Here is a 26,782-nt window from a genome sequence, read left to right as displayed (position 1 = left end):
AAAAGTTCTCAAGCTCCCAATTTGAGGGAGGAAGAAAAGGAGCTTCTGATCAACCATGTTTGAGTCAAATCTGCAACCCCAAGACCAATCAGTTTGGGAAACAGATCAAGTGTTCAGTAAACATTTGCTGAATACAGAATGTGGCTCTACTCTGTCTGGCCTATCATCAGGAAACTATCTTTAACTCTCTGTCATTAGTTAGATCCAACTTCTAGTAATACTACTAGCTTGTCTTACAGTCCACAAAGCGCTTCTGCAAGAATTATCTTACTGACTCCATCAGGGAAGTTGGGAGGTAAGTAGGGTTGGTTTTATAACATCATCTCCAATTTACAGAAGAGAAAATAGAACTCAAGAGAGCTTAAAATGACTTCTTGAAGGTCAAAGAATGAGTCCCAGGCCTCATGTTTACTATACTTTTATCCAAGCCAACATAAACTAGATGTATGAGATAAATCTAAAGTTGTGAATTATTATGAAACTGTAGGCCCTTAGAAACAGATGTTATCGAAAACAGATGTTCTGCCACAAAAGCAATATTAAACAACTGGGGAACGCAATTCAGGAAAAAAGAGATCAAGATTTTTAAAAATGTTTTTATATGGAAATATTTACAAAGATTTAACAACATAGCAAATCATTATGTCATACTATAGAAAGAAGAAAAAGATTAAACCTCAAGGATAAAGAAAGTGCTCAGAGCAACGTATTGCAGTCTCCACGAAAGTGCATGAACGGTTAAGGCAAAGTACCCCATTGGTACTGGCATGTCGCAAAACGATTTGTAAAACAGTTGTTAAAAATATATATAAAAGGGTTATTTTTCCTCCATTTTTCTCAAAGATGTTTGAAAGGGATACATTTATGAACAGTCTTGCTCTACAGCCAGGTAAAAATAACTCCTGGGTACAAAACAGTAAAAGTAAAAATGCTTCACTGAGCATGTTAAAAGTAAATCAAATTATTTATAAAACAAAACCTTTCCAAGTTTGGGACTGCCTTCTACATTTAACTTGCCAGGCTGAAGGCTAACTCCCTCACATTCCAAGATAGAGACCATTAAGGATAGCGATGTGAGTTAAATCCAGATCTTGCCCTTTGTGTGACTTTGAACTTCTAGTTTCTGTGGCCAAACTACTGGTGCGTTTGAAGTCCTCATGCATTCACTGTGTTATAAATCTACTCTACAGCTTTGCTTCTACCTGCAGCTTACACAATAGCCATTTTATGAAGTGCTACATATGCTTAATACAATATTTTGCCCTAGCTGATAAGAAAAATACAAAGGTGCTCTCTAAAGTTAAACCATAAACCCTATTAGAGAATTCTAGTTAAGTATTTCATTTCTCCATGTATATGTAAATCCCTTAACATCAATAGGATCAATAAGGGTAATACTGGTTATCAAACTTTAACCTTCATAATACTTGGAGAAGAATTTGTTTTCATAATATAACTGAAAATAAGGTTTTAAAAAAATGTAAATTAGCTAGACTTGAACAAGAGTGTATGTTATGGAAAACTGACATATCTGACTTCTAGTACAGATAACAAATACCTGCCAAAGAATAACTTAATTCACATAACTAATCACTCTTTAATGTAAAATTTTACCTACGCGTGAGAAGTAGGGAAAATCAATGTTACCATTTTAGTCTCCGTATTTAAACTGTTTTTCTTTCTCTATTTTTTTTCCATTCTTAAATATAAGGGAAATTAAGCAGCCCATTTCTGCTGGCTTAAGTTTCCTAACTAGCTTTTAGCCCTCAAGGTATAGCTGTGGTAAAACCAAAGAGAGACACCCAGCCATTTACTGGAATTCTGAAGTACAAAATAAGCACATGTGCTCTACATAATCTAGTAACAGGGACAGCAACAGTTAAACTGTCTTACACATCAGATGTACTAGCTTGGTTTGCATCTGTAACTTCCTTATTATCATCGTGACCGCAGACAAAAACCTGGGAGCCCAGAGTTTTCTGGGCAAATCGGAAATACATGATGTGGCCCATTAACACAAAGGAGACTGAAATCAATACGAGCAAGCCGAAAGCTTCAGGATTCGGAGCCAGGATGACCATGATGAAATGCAGAAGATCAAGAAGATAGTTCATGGAGTTCTGTACACCATTTATAATGCCTCTTTCAGATTCAGCTACATTTTCTTGCAGCAACTGTGTCACAGTTAAATCAAAGGACCAAAGACCTACAATAAAAGATATTTTTTAGAAACAATTTTAACTTATAGCTGTACATTTCAGATTTATAGATTAAAAATCTGTTGACATGTGCAAAATACATACTTAATCCTATTACCTTGAAGTCACTACATGTATATTTATCATAGCCTACCTTAGAGAATTACTTTTCATTAATAAACACTGAGTTATTAGTGGCTTTAAGAAATTGTTTTTACAGCTACAAGACAAAAATAAGTCTAATCTACAAACTTTAATTCTGTTTTTCTGTGATTATTCATACTATGAAAACAAAACTCTGAAATCCACTATTAATAAATCAGTTATTAATAAATTAAAAAATCCTATTATAATTACTAGTATTTTTCAAGTTTAAAATGAATGGACCTAATATGTTGTTATTGTTAAAGTGTAAGGAAACTTTAAACCATTAATACATTTACTGCTTGGGTTCTAAAGCCCCTACAATAAAGCTGTCTTGCTTAAATATTAATGTCTTTGATAAATTAATGAACTGCTTTGTATTGCAAGATAAATATGGTTTCATTTCAAGAACGAATTCAGGCAGAGATAATTCATCAGTACTCTATTAATGATTAAATTTTGCTTTATAAGAGGTCTTTACATTGATGCTGTTTTCTTCCAGAGCTATAAAATCCATTTGTTTGGCAACGCATACAATAAACAAACATCAGCTAGAGAAGGCTTTTGAAGGATTTTTTTTCAAACTACTGTCTTTTTTTAATTTAAACCCCAAACACTTTTTTTACCTTATCCCATTGAAATATTCACTAAATTATAGTCCTTTTGGTAAAGTTACAGCAATATAAAGGCTATGAATTACTAAAAGTTTAATTATTATTGATAATATCTTTTGAAAAATTAAATTACATTAAAAGAGTAAAATATCCATTTAGTAAAAATTTCAAGCCCTAACCATGTTTTAAGAATATATGTACACACACACACACACACAAAATATAGTTTTTTTAAACTATAAAATAAAAATTTCATAATAAGTGACTGGATTATACATAAGGATAAATAGTGGATCTTGCTTAAATTAACATTCAGGGAACATTTCAGACCACTTACTGTTGAATTATCTGAATCCACACTGCAAAAAAGACACTTTAGTTTAATACACAAAAAGAGATTTCTTACCGATTCTAGCAGCAATGACGCCTGCAAACAGCAGACTGACAGAGATTATAGGCACAGATTTAGGACTCATCTCTGCGTCAGTGATAGCAGTATCAGATCCGTTTGACATGTGCATACCAGTTGTAGAGATGACTTCAGATATTTTTGTAGGTGTCATTGAAGGTGGTTCTGTTTGAATGAACCTAGAACGGATATCTTCAAAAGGAGAAACAGACAAGTCCAAGGGGCTTCCAGGCACAAACACAGAGATCACGCACAAGATCAAACAGGAAAACTGTGCAAATCCTGAGATCACACCAGTCCGAACCAGGCCACATTTTCGACGCAGCCACGTAAAAGCCACAGTTCCCATTATTCCAGTTACGGCTGACGCGCCCATCAAAATACTGAGGATGGACCCGCTCAGCCCCTGAGTGTAGGCGTACCCTGTAGTGATGCAATCAAAGCCCAGGACAGTCATATAGAGGAAAGCAAGACCCATGCCTGCCAGAAACACCGACTGGTTGTAATAGGAGATCCACCCATCTCGGAAGGTGCGGAAGGGCTCAGCCATCTGGGAGGCACAGCTCGGCTCTTGCTCATGTTCAAGTTCATGGACGTCAGGGTCTTTCTCACCCATTAGATGAGTTCCCTCTAGGGGTTTTGGCTCAGTTTCTGTTAATAAAAGACATTATTATTTGAGAGGGGCCAAGGGGGAAAAAGTCAACTATCTTACTCCTTCCCTCACCCATGCAGGGTATCATGGATACCCTTGGCTACTACAAAATAATATGTATTTTTTCTTTTACTCATCTAAGAATTCCAGCCAAGAGCAATCTCCAAGTATTTATGTTAAATAAATAAAATACTATTGATACTTCTCCACCCCGCCCTTCCCCTCTCTCTCAGAAATTATAATCCCACCAAAGTAAATAGCAGCAAAACTCATAATCTTATTTTCTGGGGCCCTTTTAAGATTCCATTTGTTCAGAAGCCCAACTTCCACTTCTCTTCTTGAAAAATGCCCACTTCAGGTCCTCACCTCCTTCCACTGTCCTACAAATGGCATGTAACTTCCTTCTTCACAGACTCCTAGGAATTCTCTTGTTCTCCTTCTCCCACTTTTCTTTCCATTCCTATGGCTCAATGTTGCCCAGGCCCTCCCTCAATTAACTGCCTCCCTGTGTCTGCTGTTTACATTAAGGAAAAGGGTCAGGGGTCTCATTCCAACCCCCTGAGGTTCAACCCAGAGTTGCTTCTCAGACCCTCAAGAGCCTGGGTTTTTACTTACTATCACATTGATATATTTAACCTCATGCAGGCCTTCAGTGGTAACTAAACCTAAATTTAAAATTCAAATTTTAAACCTAAACATAAATTCAAAATTATTTTGGTCTTAACCAACACTTAAGGTCTGAAAATAAGAATAAAGCGATAAACATTTTGTTGAGTTTACCTTTGTATACATTCAGCTTTTTCAACTCAGTTTCCTCTTTAGAAGCGGCTTTCACAGCTAAAGCAGGGGTTTTCTGATAAACCTTCCAGAGCAGAAAGTATTCCACACACATGGATACCAAATTCCATCCCGAAATGAAACCACAGCCAATGACTGGGGAGCCAAATGTCATAATCTGTCCGACAGCCATGGGCGCCAAGATATTGGTTAACTGGTCAATTCTTCGTATTGTAGCATTCATATCTACAGAGGTAGGTGAAAGAGGCAGATAAGTGTGCAAATCTATCAAAGAGAGACTGCCCACTTACATAATACAGCTCATAAACCAAGAGCATAGATTCCTAAATGTAAATTTTTAAAAGCACTCTGCAAGCAAACCATTTTGTTAGAAAATCATTTGTTGTTTGGATCAAGTCACATTAAATTTGCCTCAAAAATCATGATTCCCTTGGGATTATATAAATTAGCCTGATATCAGTTTTTAAAGAATGAATTCAACAGTAACTCTACATTCATTTATTTCAACAAGCATTCATTAAATGTCTATTATGAGCTAGGCACCATTCTGGCACTATAACAAAAAATGAAGAATATCCTTTCCTGTCTTCATGAAGCTTACATTCCCATGGGAAAACAAAGATAATAAATCAAGAAGTATAAAAATATACAGCATGTCAGATATTCATTAAATATTGTAGCAAAAAATAAGGTAGGAAAAAGGCATAGAGAGTGCTCGGGGGAGGGGGAAACTTCAGTTTTATATATGGTGACATCAGGAAAGAACTCACTGAAAAAAAAGATAGCATCACAGCAAAGGCATGAAGCAGTAGGAGATAAAAGAGTGAATCATGTGGCTATCAGGGAAAAGATTATTCCAGACCAAGGGAAGTGCAAAGGTCCCGGGGCAGGAGGAGCATGCCTAGGGGAATAGCGAGGAGGCTAGTAGGGCTGGAGCAGAGTGAGGAAGAGAGAGGTAGGAAGAGATGAGGTCAGAGAGAAGGGAAGATTGGCCCAATCATGTCCGGTCTCAGTCTACTACTTGAACTTCAGTTTTTACACTGAATGACTCAGGAAGCCTTTGGAGAGAGGTGGTACCATGTGACATATTTTTAAAGGTTCATTTTGGCTGCTGTGATGAGAAAACAGTGTAGAGTAAGCGTGTGTGTGGGGTGGGGGTGGGGGTAGAGACAAGAGCAGAGGCAAGGAGACAGGTGGGAGATGATGTGGCATGGAGCTGGATAGTAACAGTGGAAGTGGAGAAATAGGTACTGGATATACTTGCAAGTAGAATCAGGAAGACTTAAAAACAGATTTAGATACGCTATGGGAGTAAAAGAGAGGAATTAAAGTTTTTATCCTGAGCAACTAATGGAAGGATAGAGTTTCCACTCACTGAGAAAGAGAAGACTTCAGAAGAGTCAGGTTTGAGACAAAAGAGTAAGCATTTGGTTCTAGAGATGTTGATTCAAGAGGCCCCGTGAAACAGACAGTTAAACAGATAGGTCTGGGGTCTAGGGAAGAAGCGTGTGCCAGATTTGGGAGTCATCGGCTGCTTGATTTTTAAGGCAATGACACTGGATGAGATCACCAGGGGACTGAGTGTAGACTGAGAAGAGACAAGGTCTGAGGACTGAGTCCTGGGCACGCCAAAGTTCTGAGGTCAGTAAGATGAAGAGGAATCAGCAAAAGAGGAGAAAAACCAGGAGAGCCTGGTGTCCTAGAAGCCAAGAGGTAACAGTGTTTCAAAGAGGAGGGAGTAATCAACTGGCCAGAGATGGTGATATGTCAAGGAAGACAAGCACTGAGAAGCAGCTCTAGATAGGTCACATGGAAGGTACTGAGGACCTCAACAGGAACAGTTCTGGCGCAGCAGGAAGGGCAAGAATCGGCTTGAGAGACTGGTGCCAACTCCAGGGGACACCATTTCTATTATATTTTAAGTGACTGGCACCCCCCGGATTCAAAATGTGAATGTTGCCCCCCCAGCGTTATGGAAAACAAGGCCCTGACCGAGGAAAGGAATTGGAAAGAGTGAGCACAGATATTTCTGTTTGTTAAGTTTTGCTCAAAAGGAGAATAAAGAAATGGGGTGATACAGGGTGAAGACGGGGATTTTTAAGACAGGCAAAGTTACAGCACGTTTATATGCTGATGCAAATGCTACAGCAGATGAGAAGGGATGGAGTCTGAATCTACTGCACAAGTGGCAGGGCTGTTCTTAGGAGCACAAGCAATTCAAGAGTGTAGGTCACGGAAATGGCCTCAGGTACGAGCAGGAAGAGTGATGCGAAGCTGGAAGCACACACAAGTTCCCTCCTCATTTTTCCATTTTCTCAGTGGACTATAGAGCGAGGTCTTGAGTGAAAGTGAGGATGGGAGAGGAGGTACTGAATGTATGAGGAGAAAGGAGAAAGGGAGAAACAGTCCTGTAGGAAAGCGGGAGAAGGAAGGGACCAGAGAAAACAGTATGATCACCTGGCAGCGTAAACGGGCCGACTCGGACCCCGTGCTCGTGAACTTTACGTGAGGAGAACAGTGGGCGAAGTCTGGCGTTTTGCACCAGCCATGTGCTGCTGCGGGAGCCGGATTTAAGCAGGGTCTTAGGAAAGGAAAGTGACAAAAGGAGAGGCGGTCAAGTGAACTAAGGGTATATGCTAGGAGGCATCCATGTGGTTGGAATGCCTGACCTTGGAATTTAAGCCAGGTGAGGAGGGGAGACAAGAAGGGTCACGAGCAGTGAAAAGGTAGTGGAATTAATGCCTTGTAGGTGCCAACCAGGCTGGAGTGCTGCTGCAGCTGGGGTACCAGGAGGAGTGAGCCGGAATAACAGGAGGTATAGTTCAAGTCTTGGATACTGAAGATTGAGATTATGAAAGGGGAGGCTTTAGTGGTGGTACCAAGGTCTAGGGTACAACCACGGGCACATACAACTGAGTCAAAGTGGAGGGCAAGATGAATAAAGGAGAGGAAGTCAAGAGAACGACCTCCTTTCTCATTCTCTACCTCACAGAGCAGAGAGAAAGTTACTGAGACAAGTCCTTATCAATCATGTAGGGCACCTTAAAGGAAAAGCTACGTGACTAATAAATACATTAACAGAAAACTGCCAATATCCTTCCTCTAGTTCTTCCTGGTCCTCAGTCACCTACCAATCAGTCCTATGCATGCAGAGTGCTTACATGATAACAGGAGAACTTTGACATAGTTCACCTTTCACTTCAGAGGCAAAGGCAGTTTTCATTGATTTTAAACACAATCATTTTTTTGCAGAGGCCTCATTAACTTCCATCTGCCCCCTACTAATAAGTTCCTAACAGGGAAGTTCCAAACAATAGAATTGATCCAAATAACTCAATAATCTGAATCCAAAAATCAAGTACTAATGAAAATCTACACTTGGATCTGAAGGCCCCAGAATAATCATAGAATTTAGTTACAATGATTTGTCACTCTTTCACTACCTCTGTTTTCAAGTGCCCATGAAGCTTTCTAACACCACCAATTTCTATCTCGTATTGAGAATTCAGAAATTTCTACCTCAGGAAGCTAATATAACATTTAGATGTAATGTAGTGCCAGAAAACAGATTTTATTTTTTTGAACCAGAATGAATTAAATACCAATTTTTGAAAAAGACCTAATCATTTTCTTGGTAACAGGCTGGAGAAGAATGGGTGCCCCGAATGTGCAAACATATTCTTTTTGCAGGTCTGTATTTATTCTTAAGCAAACACACAAACGTGTGCTCATTTAATTCCATTTAACTGTTTTCAGCTACAGCTGTGGCACAGAGCACGCCACTCAGGAACTACTTGCTATTATAAAAGGTGTATTACATCTCATAGAATAATAATAAAAAACAGATTTGCTGAGCAAATAGCAGCTAGCAGGTTTGACTACCTCAAATATGAAATCAATTCTCAGTCAATAGAGTTCAAACAAGAGATTCATCTGCTGTACTTGACCAAGCCAACCAGCAGATATTGCTTTAGAATGGTGGACAAGAAAAATCTCAGAAGCTATTAAGGAAAAGTGATTAACAAAGGAAATGAAGGAAATAAAACAACAGAGGGAATCAAAAGTCAGAGAAAGGAAGTGAGTTTCAAAAAGGTTTGACAGGGAAAGGGTCATGGCTCAAAAGAATATTTTAATAAAACACTAAATCAAGTACCTGGACAAATTAGTTAACAGATTAATTAACAGTATTTATGTGGAAAAAGAGTACCTTTCCTGGAGCTTTCTAAACTAGATGGTAACAGCTTGATTTTGATCTGATGCCACTGAAATTATAAAACTTTTCAACCTTCCAGGGAAAATTTCTCTTGTTCTTTACCCTTGGTGATTACAACTTCCAATTTCAAAAACTACTCTGAAATTAAGAAACACTGGGATGAGGGAATGAGAGCAATGAGCATCCAGCTCACAACCTTCCCTCTTTATGGGCACACCCCTCCCCCATCTCTCACACACACACACACACACACACACACACACACACACACACACACACGGGTTCAGCCAGCTCTGCCCAGACACACACACACACACGGGTTCAGCCAGCTCTGCCCAGACACACACACACACACACACACACACACGGGTTCAGCCAGCTCTGCCCAGACACACACACACACACACACACACACACACACACACACACACACACACACACACACACATGGGTTCAGCCAGCTCTGCCCAGACACACACACACACACACACACACACACATACGGGTTCAGCCAGCTCTGCCCAGACACACACACACACACACACACACACACACACACACGGGTTCAGCCAGCTCTGCCCAGACACACACACACACACACACACACACACACACACACACACACACATGGGTTCAGCCAGCTCTGCCCAGACACACACACACACACACACACACATACGGGTTCAGCCAGCTCTGCCCAGACACACACACACACACACACACACACACACACACACACACACATGGGTTCAGCCAGCTCTGCCCAGACACACACACACACACACACACACACACACACACACACACACGGGTTCAGCCAGCTCTGCCCAGACACACACACACACACACACACACACACACACACACACACACACATGGGTTCAGCCAGCTCTGCCCAGACACACACACACACACACACACACATACGGGTTCAGCCAGCTCTGCCCAGACACACACACACACACACACACACACACACACGGGTTCAGCCAGCTCTGCCCAGACACACACACACACACACACACACACACACACACATACGGGTTCAGCCAGCTCTGCCCAGACACACACACACACACACACACACACGGGTTCAGCCAGCTCTGCCCAGACACACACACACACACACACACACACACACACACACACACACACACGGGTTCAGCCAGCTCTGCCCAGACACACACACACACACACACACACACACACACACGGGTTCAGCCAGCTCTGCCCAGTCTCCTGCTTGGTTTCTAACAGTCTTTGCTGGCAACCTCAAAAATCTGCCTACATAAACGTAAACTACTCCTGACTGGAGCAGGTGTGTCTGTGGATAGAGACACAAAATCAGCGGTACCAAAGGTGGCAGCTGGAGCCCTCTCCTTGTGTACCTTTTCCCTTTTCTATTTTTCCTTTACCCTCCTGCTTTTTTCTTATTCTATAACTCTGCCTTCTAGCAGGAATGCTACCAAAAATCCATGATTAGAGCCTTGCTAACCCTCAGGATGGAAGAAGTTTCTGTTTCCTGTTTTGAAGCATGGTTTTTAATTAATTTTAAACAAACATGGAGGTCAAAACCTGAGGAAAAGCAACATGGAAGTCTTCCTTTGTTGGGCTACTAACATACTAGTGGCTGGATATGAAACACCACCACTTCCTAAACTAATTCACAGTGGACGAGAGTTCAAGAGGCAGCTTACTTCCTTTCTTAAACTTGAGAAACTCCAGAAGGTTGGAAAATAGACTGGTTAGCCTGGATTCTTCCACTCTGCAATAACTCCTCAAATGAAGAAGGACAGTTGAGAAATGGCCAGTCATATTTTTGTTGTTTTCCTGGAATACCACTTTGTAGTCAGAAAGATCCCAGAAAGTTATGTGGAATCCTTGTTTTGGGTATTTATTTATTTAGATATTTAGCACAAATTAAAGATTTAGAGTAACTTTCTCTTTACTCAGGGTGTTGTTTTTTTTTTTTTTTCAATTACAGACTCTACAGACTTCACAGACACAACATGAGTTAACAAACTCAGATAAATGTGACAATCTAGAGCGGTGGGATGGGGAGGGTGGAAGGGAGTCTCAGGAGGGAGGGGATATGGGGATATATGTATAAATACAGCTGAGTCACTTTGTTGTACAGCAGAAACTACCACAACATAGTAAAGCAATGATACTCTAATAAAGACGTACAAAACAACTGGAATAAAAAAAAAAGGAATTCAGATAAGAGAAAGAAAATCATCTTAAAAACCATTTTTACCCAAATACATTTAACACATATATGTGATCTGTTTTCGAAATATATCCTTTTGTACCCTTTGAATTTTAAAACATGGACATGTATTACATCCTTAAAATCGCACACTAAAAGAGAAAGTAACAGGGAAAAAAACACCAAAAAAAAAAAAAAAAAAAAAGAAAGAAAGAAAAAAGAAGGAGAAAGTCTTATCTCTTAATTCCATGTGACAAAAAGAGATATGGAATTATTTCCTATTAGTAAACGATCACGGGAAGAAAAATCAATGAGTCACTACTTCAGCTCCAGAGAGAATTTCCTGCAGCACAGGTTCACATGTGCTAAATTCACCCTCCACACCCACCATCCTTTAAAACCACTGCCGTATTTCTTTCTGGAGCAGTATTATTACTGCTACCACAGAGTGATGACTTAAGGAAATTCTTCTTTTTCTTCATTTAGACCTTCCACAGATTTTGTTCCCTTTCTCTCAACCTCTTTTCTATCTTTTTTTTTAACCACACGTCCAGTCAAAGTTGCCTGCCAACCCCAGTACTTAATCTTGCCTCTGCGTCCTAGGATAAGCCAGTGAAGTCATCAGGAATGGTTTTCTTGCCAGTCAGGATGGCTGGGAAATGTGTTTGTGATACCCATTATCTCAATGACCAGCAGAGTTGACGCAGCTGACCTGACTGGTGTAACCTTCTTCCTTTACTCTTTGTAATTTCAATCCAATTTGTGTCTGGATGCTATATGGGGGGCAGGTAGGGAATATCAAGTGAGGTAGGTTATTCTGAGCCCAATTAATATTGATGTAATGGACTTATTGCTTTGTAAGCATTCTTCAGACTCTGCCCTCTTGTATAGGTTTTCAATGGACAACTAAGATGCAAGCTTCTTAAAAACCTATGTTCTATCCTCTATTTCTTTAGTGTTCATAACAGCAGTTATATTACATTATACATAATGTAATAAAAGTTATCAATATCTTTAAAGTTGAAGGAATTAACTTCTAGAGTCTCTCCTAGAATTAAGTTGTTTCCATTTGTTTGGATAAAAATAATATCCATAGTATGGCCAGTACTTACTGGTAATAACATTCATAATGTGACTGATAAAATCACATGTCAGATTTTCACTGTACTAAGTATTAAGTAAACATTTAGAAACGGTTAACAGAATGTGAAAGAAAGAGCTCAAAAGAAACATTCTTTTACTTGACAGATTTGCAAAGAACAAAAGAGAAAGGTCACTATCCTATAAATTAGCTTCATAACAGTGAGATAAATCTTTGCACTGAGGTCGATAATGTGAGAAAAAGACTATGCTTTCAATTTATTCTTCTTAAAGAATACTCAGAAAAAAAGGGATAAGCCTCATTTATTATCACCGATTTAAAGTGAATCCTAATATAACCCATTTGGTAGAAAGAGAAAAGCAAATTACCTGCTAATTTGCTTCTGTCATCTCCTGCGACAACAACAATCCAATCCCTTTGGATTGTGATTGCAGTAGCAGTACTGGCCAAGTTTGCAATATTTGCAATAGTGATGATCAAGATATAGCACGAAGTCTATGGAATTACAGGAAAAAATGATGAAAGTGTCAGTTTTACCACACTGTACCTACCTCACTGTACAATATAGTTTAAAATGGTCTTCGGTAACATAATAATAAAATTTTTATTTTAATTATACTTCATAAAATCATAAGATATTATTTTACTTTGTAGACATGAAACAAGAAATACCAGTGGTTAAGTTACCTTTCTAATCTGTTTCATCCATGGTACACATAATACAAAAAATTTTAATAGTCATCAGCACATTTATGTGACATAGCTATCATACATTGTTAACACTGGGGTAGTTTTTAATTTCCCCCACAAATATGTCCTTTGGGAAAAACACTCAAGGGAAGTGAGAAGACTTGAATTTAAATCAGAGTTCCGACACTTTCCAGTTGCATGACAACAGGCAATCAGCTAACATCACTTTGTCTTACTTTTTTCATCAACAAAATGAAGGGAATAGACTAGAAGACTTCTTGTCCTACCTGGCTTTGAAACTCTACAGTATCAATCCAAATATACCTTAGAAGATTTAATAGGGAGACGTCAAACTCACTGCTTTCCACTACACCCATCTCTCTCCTCTTTTCCATCAAGCTATCATGAAATCATAGTGTGAGAAGTTATCTAGTCCATGACCTCAAACAGAAATACCACTTATTGGAGGAACACAATCACAACTGATTTTATACACACACACACACGTATATATGTGTATATATATATGTACACATATATGGATAACATTTCTTATATGGTGGTTAAAAAATTACAGGTTAATACCAATGAGCTGAAAACTAGCAACTGAATTTTGTAATAAACTCTTAGAACTGCCATTAAAAAAGAGGAAAAAAAACAATAGAACGAAATTTAAATTCAAACAATACTTAACGAATGCCTAGTACAGGCAAAAAGACAAAAACAAAACAAAAATGGTAGGGGATATTAAAGTAGACACAAAGAACAAAATTAATAGGCCCTGTTTGCAAAAAGACACTCCCTAGCCTCAAAGAGTTTTCATGTTTCACCACTGACAGACATTCAGTTTTCTGCCATCAAGAATCTTGAGAACTTACAAGAACCCATCCATGGTACATGGTCAGAAGCTCGTTTTTATGTAAGAAAACCATCATCAGGATGAGTCCACACAGGATGACCGAAACATTCTGGATCACCAGTGAAGTCTGGGCCACTATGGGAGAAACAAAGTGTTCATACACCAGAACATCTCAACGGAGATGTTTTTATCCACACATCACTGTTCTACTGTATTAATGTATATGCAAGTTACTACAAGGAAAAAAAAAAACATTCCTGAAGTAAATCCTACCTCAACTGCTTCCAGTAAGGCCCAGCACATCACATCAGACCAGTAAAACTTGCAGACAGAATAAAGAACTACCCCTCATTTTTCCTGTTAGTTAAAGCCATTCATAATGACCACATTTTCATTTAATTTATTCCCTTGAAAGTTTACTGTCATAAACAGAACCATATTAACTATATAAACAAGATCCACCTCTTAGCCTTTTGTAGCTTAGGCAAAAATAATAACATGGAGGAGGTTATGGAGGAGGTTAAGGAAGAAGTCATGGAATCCATAACCTCCTAGATGGCATGCTGAGTTTGATTAGATTGTTTGGATAAATAGGAAAGACATACAAAAAAATTGCCAAGAATAAAGCAGCAGTGTGTTCCTTTTAGAATAACAAAGCTATTTGCATTGCTATGAAGTTCTAAACTACACCTCTTCTCATAGAAAATGCCAACTTTCTGAGAGGGAGGCACCCATGTAGATAAAGGGCTGTCATAAGGACAGGTTAGGATCCCAGGTAAGGACACCTTGTAGTCTTTTCTCTGCCACTCACTAGGGTAGACGATCTAGCTCAGGATACTTAATATGTCTTATGTCTGTGTACAGATATAATACATACCTGCCTCCCTTACTTTATGGGGTCGTTATGATGCTCAAATAAAATACTTATGAAAGCACTTTGAAAAATACAGAGCGTTGTATATGTAAGGTATAATTACAGCTCTTGCCTTTAAGGACAGTAAAGCTCATTCTGGCTTAGAAGATTATATCAAAGCCTCGAGACAAAACAAACTGCTTTCTGAAATTAATCTGAAATTAAATCCCAACATATAAGTCATCCCTTCATTGCACAAGGCTTAAATATCAACTGAATGAGGTTCTTGGCTTTCAGAACCCCAGAGACCACAGGAAGGGTAGACGTGTGAACAGATAATTATAAGAGCATAAAGAGGTATTAACAAAACTTCACAGGGGTGCAAGAACAAAAAAGTGTCTCTGGTTAACTCAGCCTAGAGACATCAAAGAAGATTTTTATGGAGGTTGACACATGAGTTGATTACACAGGATAAGTGCAAGATTGCTTTCCCACCACACTCTTCTTCATCCAACTCAACATTCTTTCCTAAACTACAATTTCAGTGCTCAATAATCATAAGGTTAAAGGTCTCTATGTATAACACTCCCATGTTCCTATGTATAATGATGTAAATAACTAGGAATTTTTTTTCCAGGATACAAAACCTTTTTCTGTATGTGTTTTGGTCTATCGATTCTTAAAATAGAAAAATGTCCATTTTACTAACAGCATCAAGTCCTAGAACTGATAATCCAGTTGTTCTCTATCCGGGGGCAGTCATCCTGCACTGGAAGAAATGGATACCTCTATCTCTCCCCAGTGTCTAAGACAGACACGACCAGGTCTTAGCTTTATCACCTGAGCAACTCAGGAAATTTTTGCCCTGAATTATGATCCAACTTGCCCTTATATTCTGAATAACTGAACTGTTCATTCACTTTCTCTCTTTCCTATACAATACTTAATGATTTCAATATTAGTGCTCTAGAATAAATGTCAATATATTATCATTTCATTTTTCTTCAAAAATTTATAATTCAGCTCTCTGTGATCCATACTCAGATCATTTTTTGAATCCGTATTTTTCACTTCCCCACACACCTGCCTATATGAAACAGTGACCCAAACGACAGATGTTAAAGCTGTCCCAGTGCAAGTCGCAGTTAAAAAGGATGCCAGAGTTAAGTAAACTTTTAATGTTTAACATGGTTCGCAGAACAGTGCTATGGTGTTAATCATTAACATCTGTAATTTATGAACAGCCAAAAAAGATACCCCCCAAAATCTATGAACTAAATATCCTGGCATCTCAACTTTGTGCAGGAGCCCCGGGACCCTCCATGCAGAGGTGTGGCCATTGAGCATCCCATTGCTCAGGTTGGGGAGGGTGAAGACACACAGTGAGTTAGTCACAGTGGTTGCTCTCTATCTCAGGCACTGGTCCCACGAACAGCACTCACCTTTAAGTCTGGCATTCTTATCCACCCAGTCACCAATGATGGCCCCTAGGACCAGAACAGACCCTGCCACCACCAGCCCGTAGACCGCAGTCAAGAGAAGGCTGTTTCCATAGAGCTCCACCAGAAACACAGACACTGCAAAGTGCCACATCCGATCCCCCTTGAATAAGAAGAGAAGAGAAAAGGTTTTGAGAAAATGTTTTAGGCTTCTAGTTAATTATACTCAGGAAGTTGCTTCCTTAACAAAAGGGCACTTTCTGGCTACATCATGAGATTTTCAAAGTCAACAACTCCTTCATAGACTGAATGTGGTCAGGTGTTAAAACTGTTCGTCCTGGCATGATGGAAAATATTCTTGCCTAATTACTACGTAAACCCAAAGGGGGAAAAAAACATGATATTAATGAAACAAACATACTCATCATTCTAGAAAAAAATACAGTTTTCAAGCTCAAGAAGCTTTATTTGAGATAAAACTTGTTCCCTATTCTGTTAGGTTTCTAGCTGGGCCTGGGATTTACCTATCCTGATTTGAGAGACATTAAGGAGTTTGCTACTGAACCAGAATGAAACTACAGTATAGTTTACAAACATCAGTATGCCTTGAATGTCAAGAAAAAGCCAGCCTTCCAATTTGCAAAATGGTAAGAATGGACTATATGACCTCTCAAGTTTCTTTTACCCCTAATATTCTAAAATCTATGTTCTATTTCACAAATAAATTTCAAAGTCATAAAACAGCAGGACAATCAGAGAGATGAAGTGAATATGTGCAAATTCTGGCACCATAAGAATGAAATGTCAGAAATAAATACATTTCCACAAAGCAGAGTTCTGAATGGGGAAAAAAACTATTTCTCTGCTCCAGAGTATATAGGAAATTTTGGAATTCATTGCTGCAAAATGTGAAATAACAGAAACTTTTAAAGGAGTCAGGCATATTAATGTGTAAGAAATCTATAATGGAACTTATTATGAGCTTTTAGCGCCATCTCTGACTTGTAAGGTTAACCTAAAACAGGACAACGATGTTCTATCATAATCTATCCCTGTAAGAAATCACTACAGGAAACTAAACTCCCAGGCTAGGCTCCTTATGGATTGGAAATCATACTACACTCCTAGTTCTTCCCAATGTCTCCTAACATCCTCGTGACAAATTTAATGTATAAGGAGCAAAGTCTTACCCTGGTGTGGCAAATGACTTTAAACATTTAATAAAGCCAAGACAACAATCTTATGCACCCAAAGTTAAACTGATGCACATATGCTGTAGCAATCATTTACGACAAATTTCATGTAGACCAGCATTTCTCAAGTGGGGGTAATTTTACCCTCCAGGAATCACTTAGCAGTGTCTGGAGCTGTTTGGGGTTGTCACAATTGCGAGGGTGGGTTTACTCCTGGCATCTACAGTCCCCCCCAACAAAGAGTTATCCAGCCCAAGATGTCAATAGTGCCAAGGTACAGAAACTTGGGTGTAGAGGATTATGAACATTATTTAGAACCACAATTCAAACTAACATAAGATTAGGGTCTTGAGGGATGGGGTGAATATGGTCAAGTAAACGTTACAACAAACACTGGAAGCCAGTGGAAGCACCATGTTTGAAAGACTGATTCTCACTTGATGGGTCTGGAATGTGAGCTCCAGACCCTTCTGCATGCTCAACCCTCAGCACAGTGCATGGCCCAGAGCGGAAGTACAACAAATAACTGTGGAACCAACAAAGGAGTGGGTATACAGTGGATCCCAGCTGTAAATGAGTATATAATAAGACTAATTTATCAACTATATTGTTCTGGTACATTAGATTTGTTTCATGCATGTTCAAGAAGTTTGAAGCTTAATCAGATTAGTACCATAATTCATATTTCTGAGATGCTTTTTAAAGTTTGCTTTGATAATAGAAATCTTTTCCACTTAAGTAGGAATTACGTTTCAAATACCATTGTACTAAATGACTAAAAATATGATACACAGACAATTTGTTTGAAACCAATAAAAAGACGTTTATACATTAAGATAAAAATGTCAATAAGAATAACAAATTAAGCTCTTTTCTTAAATTTTAACATGAGAAACAAATTTAAATTTGATTAGAATAAAATGGATGAGGTGAGGTACTTTATCCTAATCTCCATTCCTCTGAAAAGACAAAAACATATAAATGTCTCAAATGATAGGTTGCCTCCATGAGTGAATTTCCTTTCTTAACATAAAGAATAAGAAATATTATTCTATTACTGTTGCTTCTTTTTTTCTTTTTTAAAATTTATTTTATTGAAGTATAGTTGATTCACAATGTGTTAGTTTCTGGTGTACAGCAAAGTGATTCAGTTACACATTCTTTTTCATATTCTTTTCCTTTATGGTTTATCACAGGATATTGAATATAGTTCCCTGTGCTCTACAGTAGGTACTTCTTTCTTTCTTTGTTATTTTACTCCTATATTTTTTCCAAAAGAATTTGTTTTAGGCTCCTTTAAAGCAAGATATTGAAACAAGTGCTACAAAATGAAAGTTTTCTCTCTTGCTTTCTCTGTATGGCATGCCACTCCTTGATGGAGAGGAATAAAACTGCTCCACTTGCCCCAATTTCCAAAGGGCTTAGGCTTTAAGAAGTAACAGACTCTACACTCACAAAGCCCAAGAATCAGGTAAAGTCTCTGTAAATGTTGACCAAGTGCAATCTCAGTCCCACCCACCCATTCCTTCCTAAGGTCCATTTCCTGCCCTCCCACAAACTCTCATCATCCTTTGAAGATTTGTTTACATGTTCATCTACCTCCAGTGCACCCAGAGCAGAGAGCCAAATGAATGTCTGTGAATGAATGATCTTTTTGAGAGACTACTACATACCCAGCGTTACTGCAGGCACTAAAAATTCAGCAGCGGGCAAAAATCATGATTCCTGCTTTCATGCTGCTTGCGTCCCAGTGAGCAGAGACCCAGAACAAATCTAGAATAGGTGAGGTGGTATAAATGCTATGAGGGAAAATAAAGCAGGGTGGGGCAGGAACGTGGCATTTTTGCATGAAGTAGTTAAAGACCTATAAGCAGAAACATCAAGGAAGTAAGGGCTGGCGTGATGCAGATATGTGACATATAAACGGAGACAGTCCATAGCATAATGCATAAGGTATTAGCACTGGCCACCCTTCTTCACTGCTTTACACTGCTATCTTTCTGTAATGAGATCTACTTTTCAAAGCCCATATTAAATTATATTGTAAGCTCCTTGACAACAAGATCCGCTTCTTACCATACTTTGTATTCTGATAGTAGAGTAAAAGATATTGATCCGCTGGCAGAAAGAAATGAAGTCAGGGATAAAAAGCATACAACCTCACACAAATCTAACCCAATATAATCCTCTACCCTAACACCTCTATACTCAGTGTATAGGAATGATTTGGCAGAGTCAGCAAGGCAATGGACAGACATATATATATGTGTGAGTGTGTGTGTATACATATATAATAAATAAACACACATATTTTGTTGTAATAAAATCAGGCAAAGTGTCAAACAGGAGACAAAACTCAAAAGGTAGAATTATCCAGAGTTAGAGAGCATTCCTCTCTTACATTCCTCTGCAATCAGAAGTGAAAATCCACTAAACCTCATATGGCTGTAATTGCTGTGTTTTCCCTTGTTTTGCTTTGTTTTAATCCAAGTCTCCCACAAGAACTCCTTCGGCTCACTTTACGGTAAGACTGGAGTAAGCATCTATCACTTTTCTTGTGTTTTGCATGACAAAAAAAAAATCCTCCTGCAACAATCACAATTCCACTCTTTTGGGAAATCTGACCTGCCAACCTAATAACGAAAGGTCACGTAAACCTTAAACTGAATCAATATTTGTTAGTTAGTCACCTTCTTCCCCTAAAGATAGGTCCAGACCACAAGGTGAGAATTTCAGATGCTATCTCCATCATGGATCATTGTTTTTTTTTAATACTTAATACTTACTGAATTAAACTGGAAGAACAATTTAATTGGATTTAAATTAATTAAGGGTAGTTTCACTCCATTTCTACTTAGAATCATCAGTTGCTGGAAATGAAACTCATGCCAAGTCCACTTTGTTTACATGTATTTGCAGAGTCATCCCTGTCTAAGCCTCTGGGGAGACAGAAGCTGGCCTTTCTGAAAAGCCATCTTTGAACTGCTGTTTCTTAAAGAGCTGATAACCTAGTTTAATAATTTCCCAAGGGCATGGGTACAGATTTCCTCATACAATAGTTTGCGTTCACGTCTTAAGAACGATCCTGTAGAAGTTTCCGATTTAAAAAGAAAATAACATTCACAAAATGTACTCTCAAAATTCTTTCACCTTACTTATGGTTCTTTTAAAGATCACACATGAGGCATGAATAGCATTTATGTAGATTTAGTGCTTTTAAACAATAAGACCAATTGTTTAATTTAAAAGATTCTAATCATCATCAATTAAAGACACATGTAGTGTCCTTTGGGTGTTATTCTTTTGGGTTGGGGAGTATTGATGAAGGAATCCAGGCTCACAGAAACACTGGGACTCTCCCACATAAGAAGTCAGCATGAGAATTATGAATCAGTTGCTGATTTTCACTGGATGATGGTTTTTAAGATAGACTGAGATGCTCCACACATGCCTAGTTACATTTTAAAAGACCAGAATTTTCATCACTCAGGTATTCGTTCTTGGGGTCAATTATAATTAATCTTAGAATGCTATTTTTTGCCTAACTCAATCACTCCACTATTCTACTGTATTTTCATAGTGCAGTGTGCTAGAACTTATAATTTTAACAAAAGAAGAAAATAGAGAAATATTTTAAAATGTGAAAAAACAGAAGTCCATGAGACATCCATCCATTCTTAGTAGCAGCTATTACCATTTATTAAGCCTTGTAATGCAAAATACAATTTACAAACAATGCAAATATCACTGCCCTTGTTAATCCTGTCTTTGCATAGCTGTCAGTCTACATAAAGTATGACAACTCAATAATTAAACAGCATTTACTAACACCTATGGGAAAATACCTTGGGTGAAAATAACTTTTTTGTTAGAGAATGTGTGTTTGGTTGATTTACTTCTTTAGCTGCATGACAAAACTGGAAGATGGCTTAAAACAACCAGCCCAAATGAAAGGAAACAAGAAATTGTGCAAGTATGTTGTAAGAATTACTGTAGATTTTCACTTACCCAAGTAGACAGAGAATGACCAAGGTAGAGAAGGAATTTTGCAGAAGTCAGGTAGTTTGCTAAGGATCCTGCAAAGATACACAGTGGGGAGATTAAAAGCATATTTAGTCACCCGAGTGAGCTGAGGTTGGAATGCTTATGCATTTGCTCTTATTAAACATAAATATTAAAAACTACTTTGTGGGGCAAACCATGTACATTTCATCAAGTCACCTAGAAATTGAAGGGCTGGTGAAAAATTCTGCGTGACCTATTGGTCAATAACTGCATAGCTTCACAAACAGTGAAGAAAGCTCTTGTTTCAACATTCTTTAACTCCATTTTATTTTTGACAAGATAATCCAAACTACCCATCTACTCCATCCTTGCCTGTGTGCGAGGTCCCTTTTCCCATACCTTGTAATTCCTTTTCTCTTTAACCCCCAGCAAAACAAGAGTCAAAGGAGATACTGAGCACGCCGGTTAACAGCTGAGCCACATTCCTCCAAAGCCTGCGTAGAGCTGTCGGTCTCCCCCGCCCGACCTGTTTTCACCACTTGCGTTCGGTCCACTCACCGCAGCATCCTCCCCGGCGCTTCTGCTCTCTTGCCCTGGTCATGACACCAGGCGCACCTCGCTTGCTCTTCTTTCGCTCCTGCTGCCGCTCCTGCTGAGGTGCTTGTTGACAGGAGTGCAAGGAAGTGAAGGGAGCACCTCAAAACACAACAGCTCTGTGCAAAAAGCCTCCGACGACCACTACGGCAAAACAAACAAACAAAACAAGGAAAACGGCCCGGGGGTCTTCTCTTAGTCTTCTTTCCAAACTTAGCTAACACTGTAGCTGAAGTTGGAAAGGCAAAGCCTTATGGAAGCGGGTGGGAGGCTCAACAGGCCGTCCGAGCCGGGTCGGGAGCCCTGTGCCGCCGCCGCCGCCGCCGCCGCCGCGGGCCCGGCGCGCACCCGCACTTATACGAGGCGGGGGGCGGAGCTCCGGCCGCCGCCGCCGCCGCCGCCGCCGCTCGGGCCGCCCCCTCCGCTTCGGGGCCGCCGGGGCGTCCCCGCGGCGCGCGCCCAGGGGCCCGGCCGCTCTCCACGCCCTTGCCGGGAGTCGCCGCCCGCCCGCGGCGCAAGGGTCCGACTGGCCGCAAACAGCCCGCGGGCCTGCGGGGACTGTGGCGGGAAGAACTGGGTTCGCCGGGTTTTCCGCCCTCCGGGAGGCCGCAAGAAGGGATTGGGGAAGCCGGGGGACCGGGAAGGGCAGGGTCGTGCGCCGAGCCAGCGGGACGGAGGGGAGAGGCGAGCGCCGAGCCCCGGGCGGGGGCTGGAGAGCCGCGCTTCGCACCGCCCGCCCGGCCGGTTGGGGAGAGGGCGGCCGCCGACGGTCGTCGTGCAAAGCGCCAGCCCGGGCTTGGGGTTGGGGGAACTTTTTTTTTTTACGAAAATCATTTTTAATATAGATCTCTAAATAAATACAATCCGTGTCACAGAGGCCACTTTCCTGGCCTTCCCATTCCGGCCCGCCTGCGGCAGAGAATATCTTTTCTTCCCCCGACGGCACAGGGGGGCTGCCCTCAAAGAACCAGAATCAAAGGGCAGGAAGGGGCGCAAAGATCAGAGTGCAGCCCTCTTCAGAGTACACGGAGCCTTGGAAAGGTGAAGTCCCGCAGCGACTTAGGGACCCAGCTCTAGCCCAGGGCTCGGGTCTCCAAATCCTTCCTGGAGATGCAACCAGTAGGAAGCAGCCCAAGCGTTTCCTTTACCAGCCTTCCTTCTCCCTCAGCGCCCTCTGGCCCCCGCCCGCACCCACGCGTGCGTCCCTTCCCCACCTCTCCTCCAAGTGGCCCAGTATCAGACGGGCAGTTACCAGGAACACGGGTTATCCCGGCTGTGTCCCTGTCCAGATAAAGCCATTCGGTGGCCTCCTGGAGGGGCGAGTGAACGACGCTCGAGAACACAGGACTTGAACCCTCCTTGACTTTTCCACCCCGACCTCTACCACCTCTACGCCAAAACCCCTGGGGCCTCTATAGCCCTCTGGTCACCTTACCCTTCTCAATCTCGCCAAAACCCGGGGACTGGATCCTACACATTGGAACTCCAACCAGATTCCACACCCTGAGCACAGGCCGGACTGACAACCCAGTAGTGAAAGCAGACGCACGTTAATATATGCCCTGCATCTAGACTCTCAATCAGGAGCCCCAGAGGTCGACGGGCGGGGTGCAGCTGGATTCGGTTGGGATGTGGTCTGGAGGTCAGAGATAGGGGATTTACAGTTTAGCTACTGCTGTTAACTGCCTTTATCCTTTTCAAGCCCTCTTTTTCCCCTTTCTTTCCACAACACTTTCAAGTCCTTGCTTTTCACTCCTAGAGAGGTTTTGGCTTGTCATCTCAAGCTGGAGAATAGGGTCATGTATCCACATGTCCTTGAGAAGTAAACCAAGGCATGCTCATACGAGGCACCTGCAGAAGGAGGGAACAGAGGAATCAACCCCTCCACATTATGGCAATCTCTTACCAGAGATGAATTTTGTTGATAGGTCCCCAAGCAAAGCACAAAAGGTAATGATATTTGCCACAGAATATCTGAGCAACAAGGACCTCCAAGTGCCTTACATTAACTTTTACTTGCCATAAGAGGAGTGTTGTGCTGTCCCCAACTTCTAGGTAGCTTAAAGGAGGTTCAGCTAGTTTAAAAAAAAAAAAATTACTTCTGGTCCACACTGTCTGAGAAATGTTTGTGGGAGCAGTAGCTTAGTCATGTATATCTCAAAATGTAATGTGCAGACTCTGTTTTCCATTGTCATCAAGGAGTCCTCAGAAGCCAAAACTGAGAGAATGGGGGCAAAACAAACAGGTGGGAGACTATAGCGAAGCTTGTGGAAAAGCAAATCTGGAAAGAAAACAAGCAAGATTCATAACACCAAAACCAGTAATGTGTCTGAGCTTTGGCAGGGGAATCCTAAGTCCTTATTAATGGGAATAGTCAAGATATATTAGTTAGGGCTTATAAAATGGAAAGGAGTTAAAAATGAAAATGGAATTAAAAATCCTCAAAATACACCCAAAATGCAAAATGACAGTAATCTTCTGGCTTTGACAGTCTAGATTACAAAGCACCACTTAAATCACAAGACCAACGGGCTATTCCTCCTTCTGAGGAATAATTTGACTAGCTGAAAATTAGGATTACTTTCAAAAGTCATATGTATTTTTTCCAGAACTCAGAGAACACAACTGTCCTGTCAATGTAATCATAACTAAGGAAGCCATGCAAGTTTTAAATTAGTTTATGAAAAGTAAACATAGATGCCTTTAAAACCATTTTCTAGTTCATTCTCCAAATAGGTTAATTAACTTCTAAAAAATTCCAGCCAGAATAAAATGTGTATTTTAATTTAAAATTGATATGTATTTTTGGTTGCAAAATAAAAGAGGTTTATTATTTTAAGTTGCTTTTTCACTTACCCGTCAGGCATCCTGAGCTTCCTCTGCTGTATCTGATGTGCTCACCAGGACAAATAAGTGCAGAATAAGCAATGGTCACCACTACACTGCTCTAAAGAAAAATAATAGGGTTATCATCAGCTATTACAGGAAGAGCTCAGATCCAGGACAGAGCTTCTGTCGGTGTGCAACTTTTTAGCCTAACATAGGAGTGATAAAGCCACTTTGCCTTTCAAAAGCCTTTCTCAATGCTGCAGGCATATCTCAAGAACTGTTTGACATTTCTCCAACCTGCAACTGACTGGACCCTTGGGAAATTTACCTTCAGACACCTAATTTAAGTTAGGGACATCTAATTAAAAAATAAGTATCCTCCCATGTTTCCATTTTGTTTGAATATTTCAAATAGATTTGACCTTGCAAAGGTTCTCATGAATACTGACCTCTCATCTCTCTCCCTCTCTCTCCCTTTCTCTCCCTTCCTCCCTCTCTCTTTCTCACACACACACACACACACACACAAACACAGGTACAGTGGTCTACAGCCTCTAGTTGTAAAATTAAATGCAGAATTCAGAAGATTCCAAAAGAAATAGATTCTTAAGGCAAATCCATAGAGACAGAAAGCATATGAGTGGTTGTCAGGCTCTGGGGTTTGGAGGAGGGGAGAATGGGTAGTGACTGCTTAGTGGGTGTGGGGTTTCCTTCTGGGGTGATGAAAATGTTCTGGAACTAGACAGTGGTGATGGTTGTACAACACTGTACATGTACTAAAAATTACAGAAATGTATACTTTCAGTGGTTAAAATGGTGAATTTTATGTTATGTCAAGTTTATCTCAATTTTTTTAAAAAAAGAAATGTATTCAAATATGGAAAGTTTGTCATTTTTCGGTAATAGTTTTCATTGGGATAAATGTAGACCAGATGTGATCTTCGAAAACCTTAAAAAGAAAGAGAATTTGGAGAGAGGAAAAGAGACATCTTGTGTATCACACTCGCTGAAAACTCAAAAATCATGGAACCCAATTTACTGTTTAGTTTCTCCATGTACAGCCAGAAAATACATAAAAATTTCATTTAATGAATATTTCAGTCTCTCAGCTTTTGCTATAGGTAGTTTCTTTTGCTATCTAATCTAACTCTCTCATGTTACAATGTAAGGCCCATTCTCTTGTATGCTGTGTTTAGAAACAGAAGACAGACACAAAGCATCACCACAATATTCCCTTCACATTCTCCAAATCTTGATTGGCCTTACCCAGCCTTGCCTTCCTCAGGCTAAAAAAACAGGGATGGATTTCTTGGTATTCAGTCATCTTAACTGATCTTCTTGGTACCCGTTTCAATTGCACCATTTGCTTGCAAGCCCCTCACAGCATGGAGGGCCTCACCCATTTGAGCAGAGTTCCTGACTCATCTGTCTCAGACACTCCGCACTGCATCCCTGTTTCTAAGCAGCACCTTGAAGCTGAATCCCACTAAGCTGGCCATACACTTACGCATGAAGTTTGCCTTCTGGACTCTTAGCAAAAATTTCAGAGTTCCTTAATGTTCCCTTTGCGACATAATCCATGTGTCCAGTGCAAGAGTCCCTGTTTTCCAGCTCCCACCTCATGCTAATCTTTTACTGATGTGATCATTGTGCCTGCTCTTCTATTTTGTTTGTTTTTTATTTCAGTAAATACCACTTCCATACTGTTGATTTGTTCCGTAAGAGTTTCATAAGATGCCCAATTGTAACAACATGTCAACTATGAGTGCAGCATAGTAAAAGATAATGGTGTTTCACAGCCATAAAATCCCGACTAATGGTATCCCTCATCTTGGGTCCTTGAATTTGTGCACACACAGACTCTGTAATAAGTAAGACCCTAATATGATAAAGAAGACTCATCATGTGCCCGGAAACAGCCCTCCTCTTTGATGCAATCAGAAAATACTGACTAGAGTGATTATCTCATCACTTAAAGATA

General features: G+C 40.1%; 1 protein-coding gene across 1 annotated transcript; it reads right to left on the bottom strand.

Moving 5' to 3' along the window:
• Positions 1 to 570: 570 nt before the first annotated feature.
• Positions 571 to 22,300, bottom strand: SLC40A1 (solute carrier family 40 member 1). Its single transcript, XM_057746703.1, has 8 exons — positions 21,937 to 22,300; positions 21,382 to 21,449; positions 16,184 to 16,343; positions 13,908 to 14,023; positions 12,708 to 12,834; positions 4,798 to 5,040; positions 3,363 to 4,016; positions 571 to 2,206 (listed from the first exon to the last, which is right to left on the bottom strand). Exons 1-8 carry the CDS (start codon positions 21,977 to 21,979, stop codon positions 1,890 to 1,892), a joined length of 1,728 nt encoding a protein of 575 aa, XP_057602686.1. The 5' UTR covers positions 21,980 to 22,300; the 3' UTR covers positions 571 to 1,889.
• Positions 22,301 to 26,782: the final 4,482 nt, after the last annotated feature.

The sequence above is a fragment of the Hippopotamus amphibius genome, chromosome 8 (genome assembly GCF_030028045.1).
Source record: "Hippopotamus amphibius kiboko isolate mHipAmp2 chromosome 8, mHipAmp2.hap2, whole genome shotgun sequence".
Taxonomy (NCBI): domain Eukaryota; kingdom Metazoa; phylum Chordata; class Mammalia; order Artiodactyla; family Hippopotamidae; genus Hippopotamus; species Hippopotamus amphibius.
Note: the sequence above shows the minus strand (reverse complement) of the source record. Positions and strands in the feature narration are given on the sequence as shown.

What these genes read in the sequence shown, in the direction of transcription:
- SLC40A1 (XM_057746703.1), bottom strand. Translation starts at nt 21,979, where the DNA reads ATGACCAGGGCAAGAGAGCAGAAGCGCCGGGGAGGATGCTGCG. An exon ending in GTCATTCTCTGTCTACTTGG is followed by an intron (nt 16,344 to 21,381) that starts GTAAGTGAAAAT and finishes TTCTTATTCAAG; the next exon opens with GGGGATCGGATGTGGCACTT. An exon ending in TGACAGAAGCAAATTAGCAG is followed by an intron (nt 5,041 to 12,707) that starts GTAATTTGCTTT and finishes CTACCTCTGTAG; the next exon opens with ATATGAATGCTACAATACGA.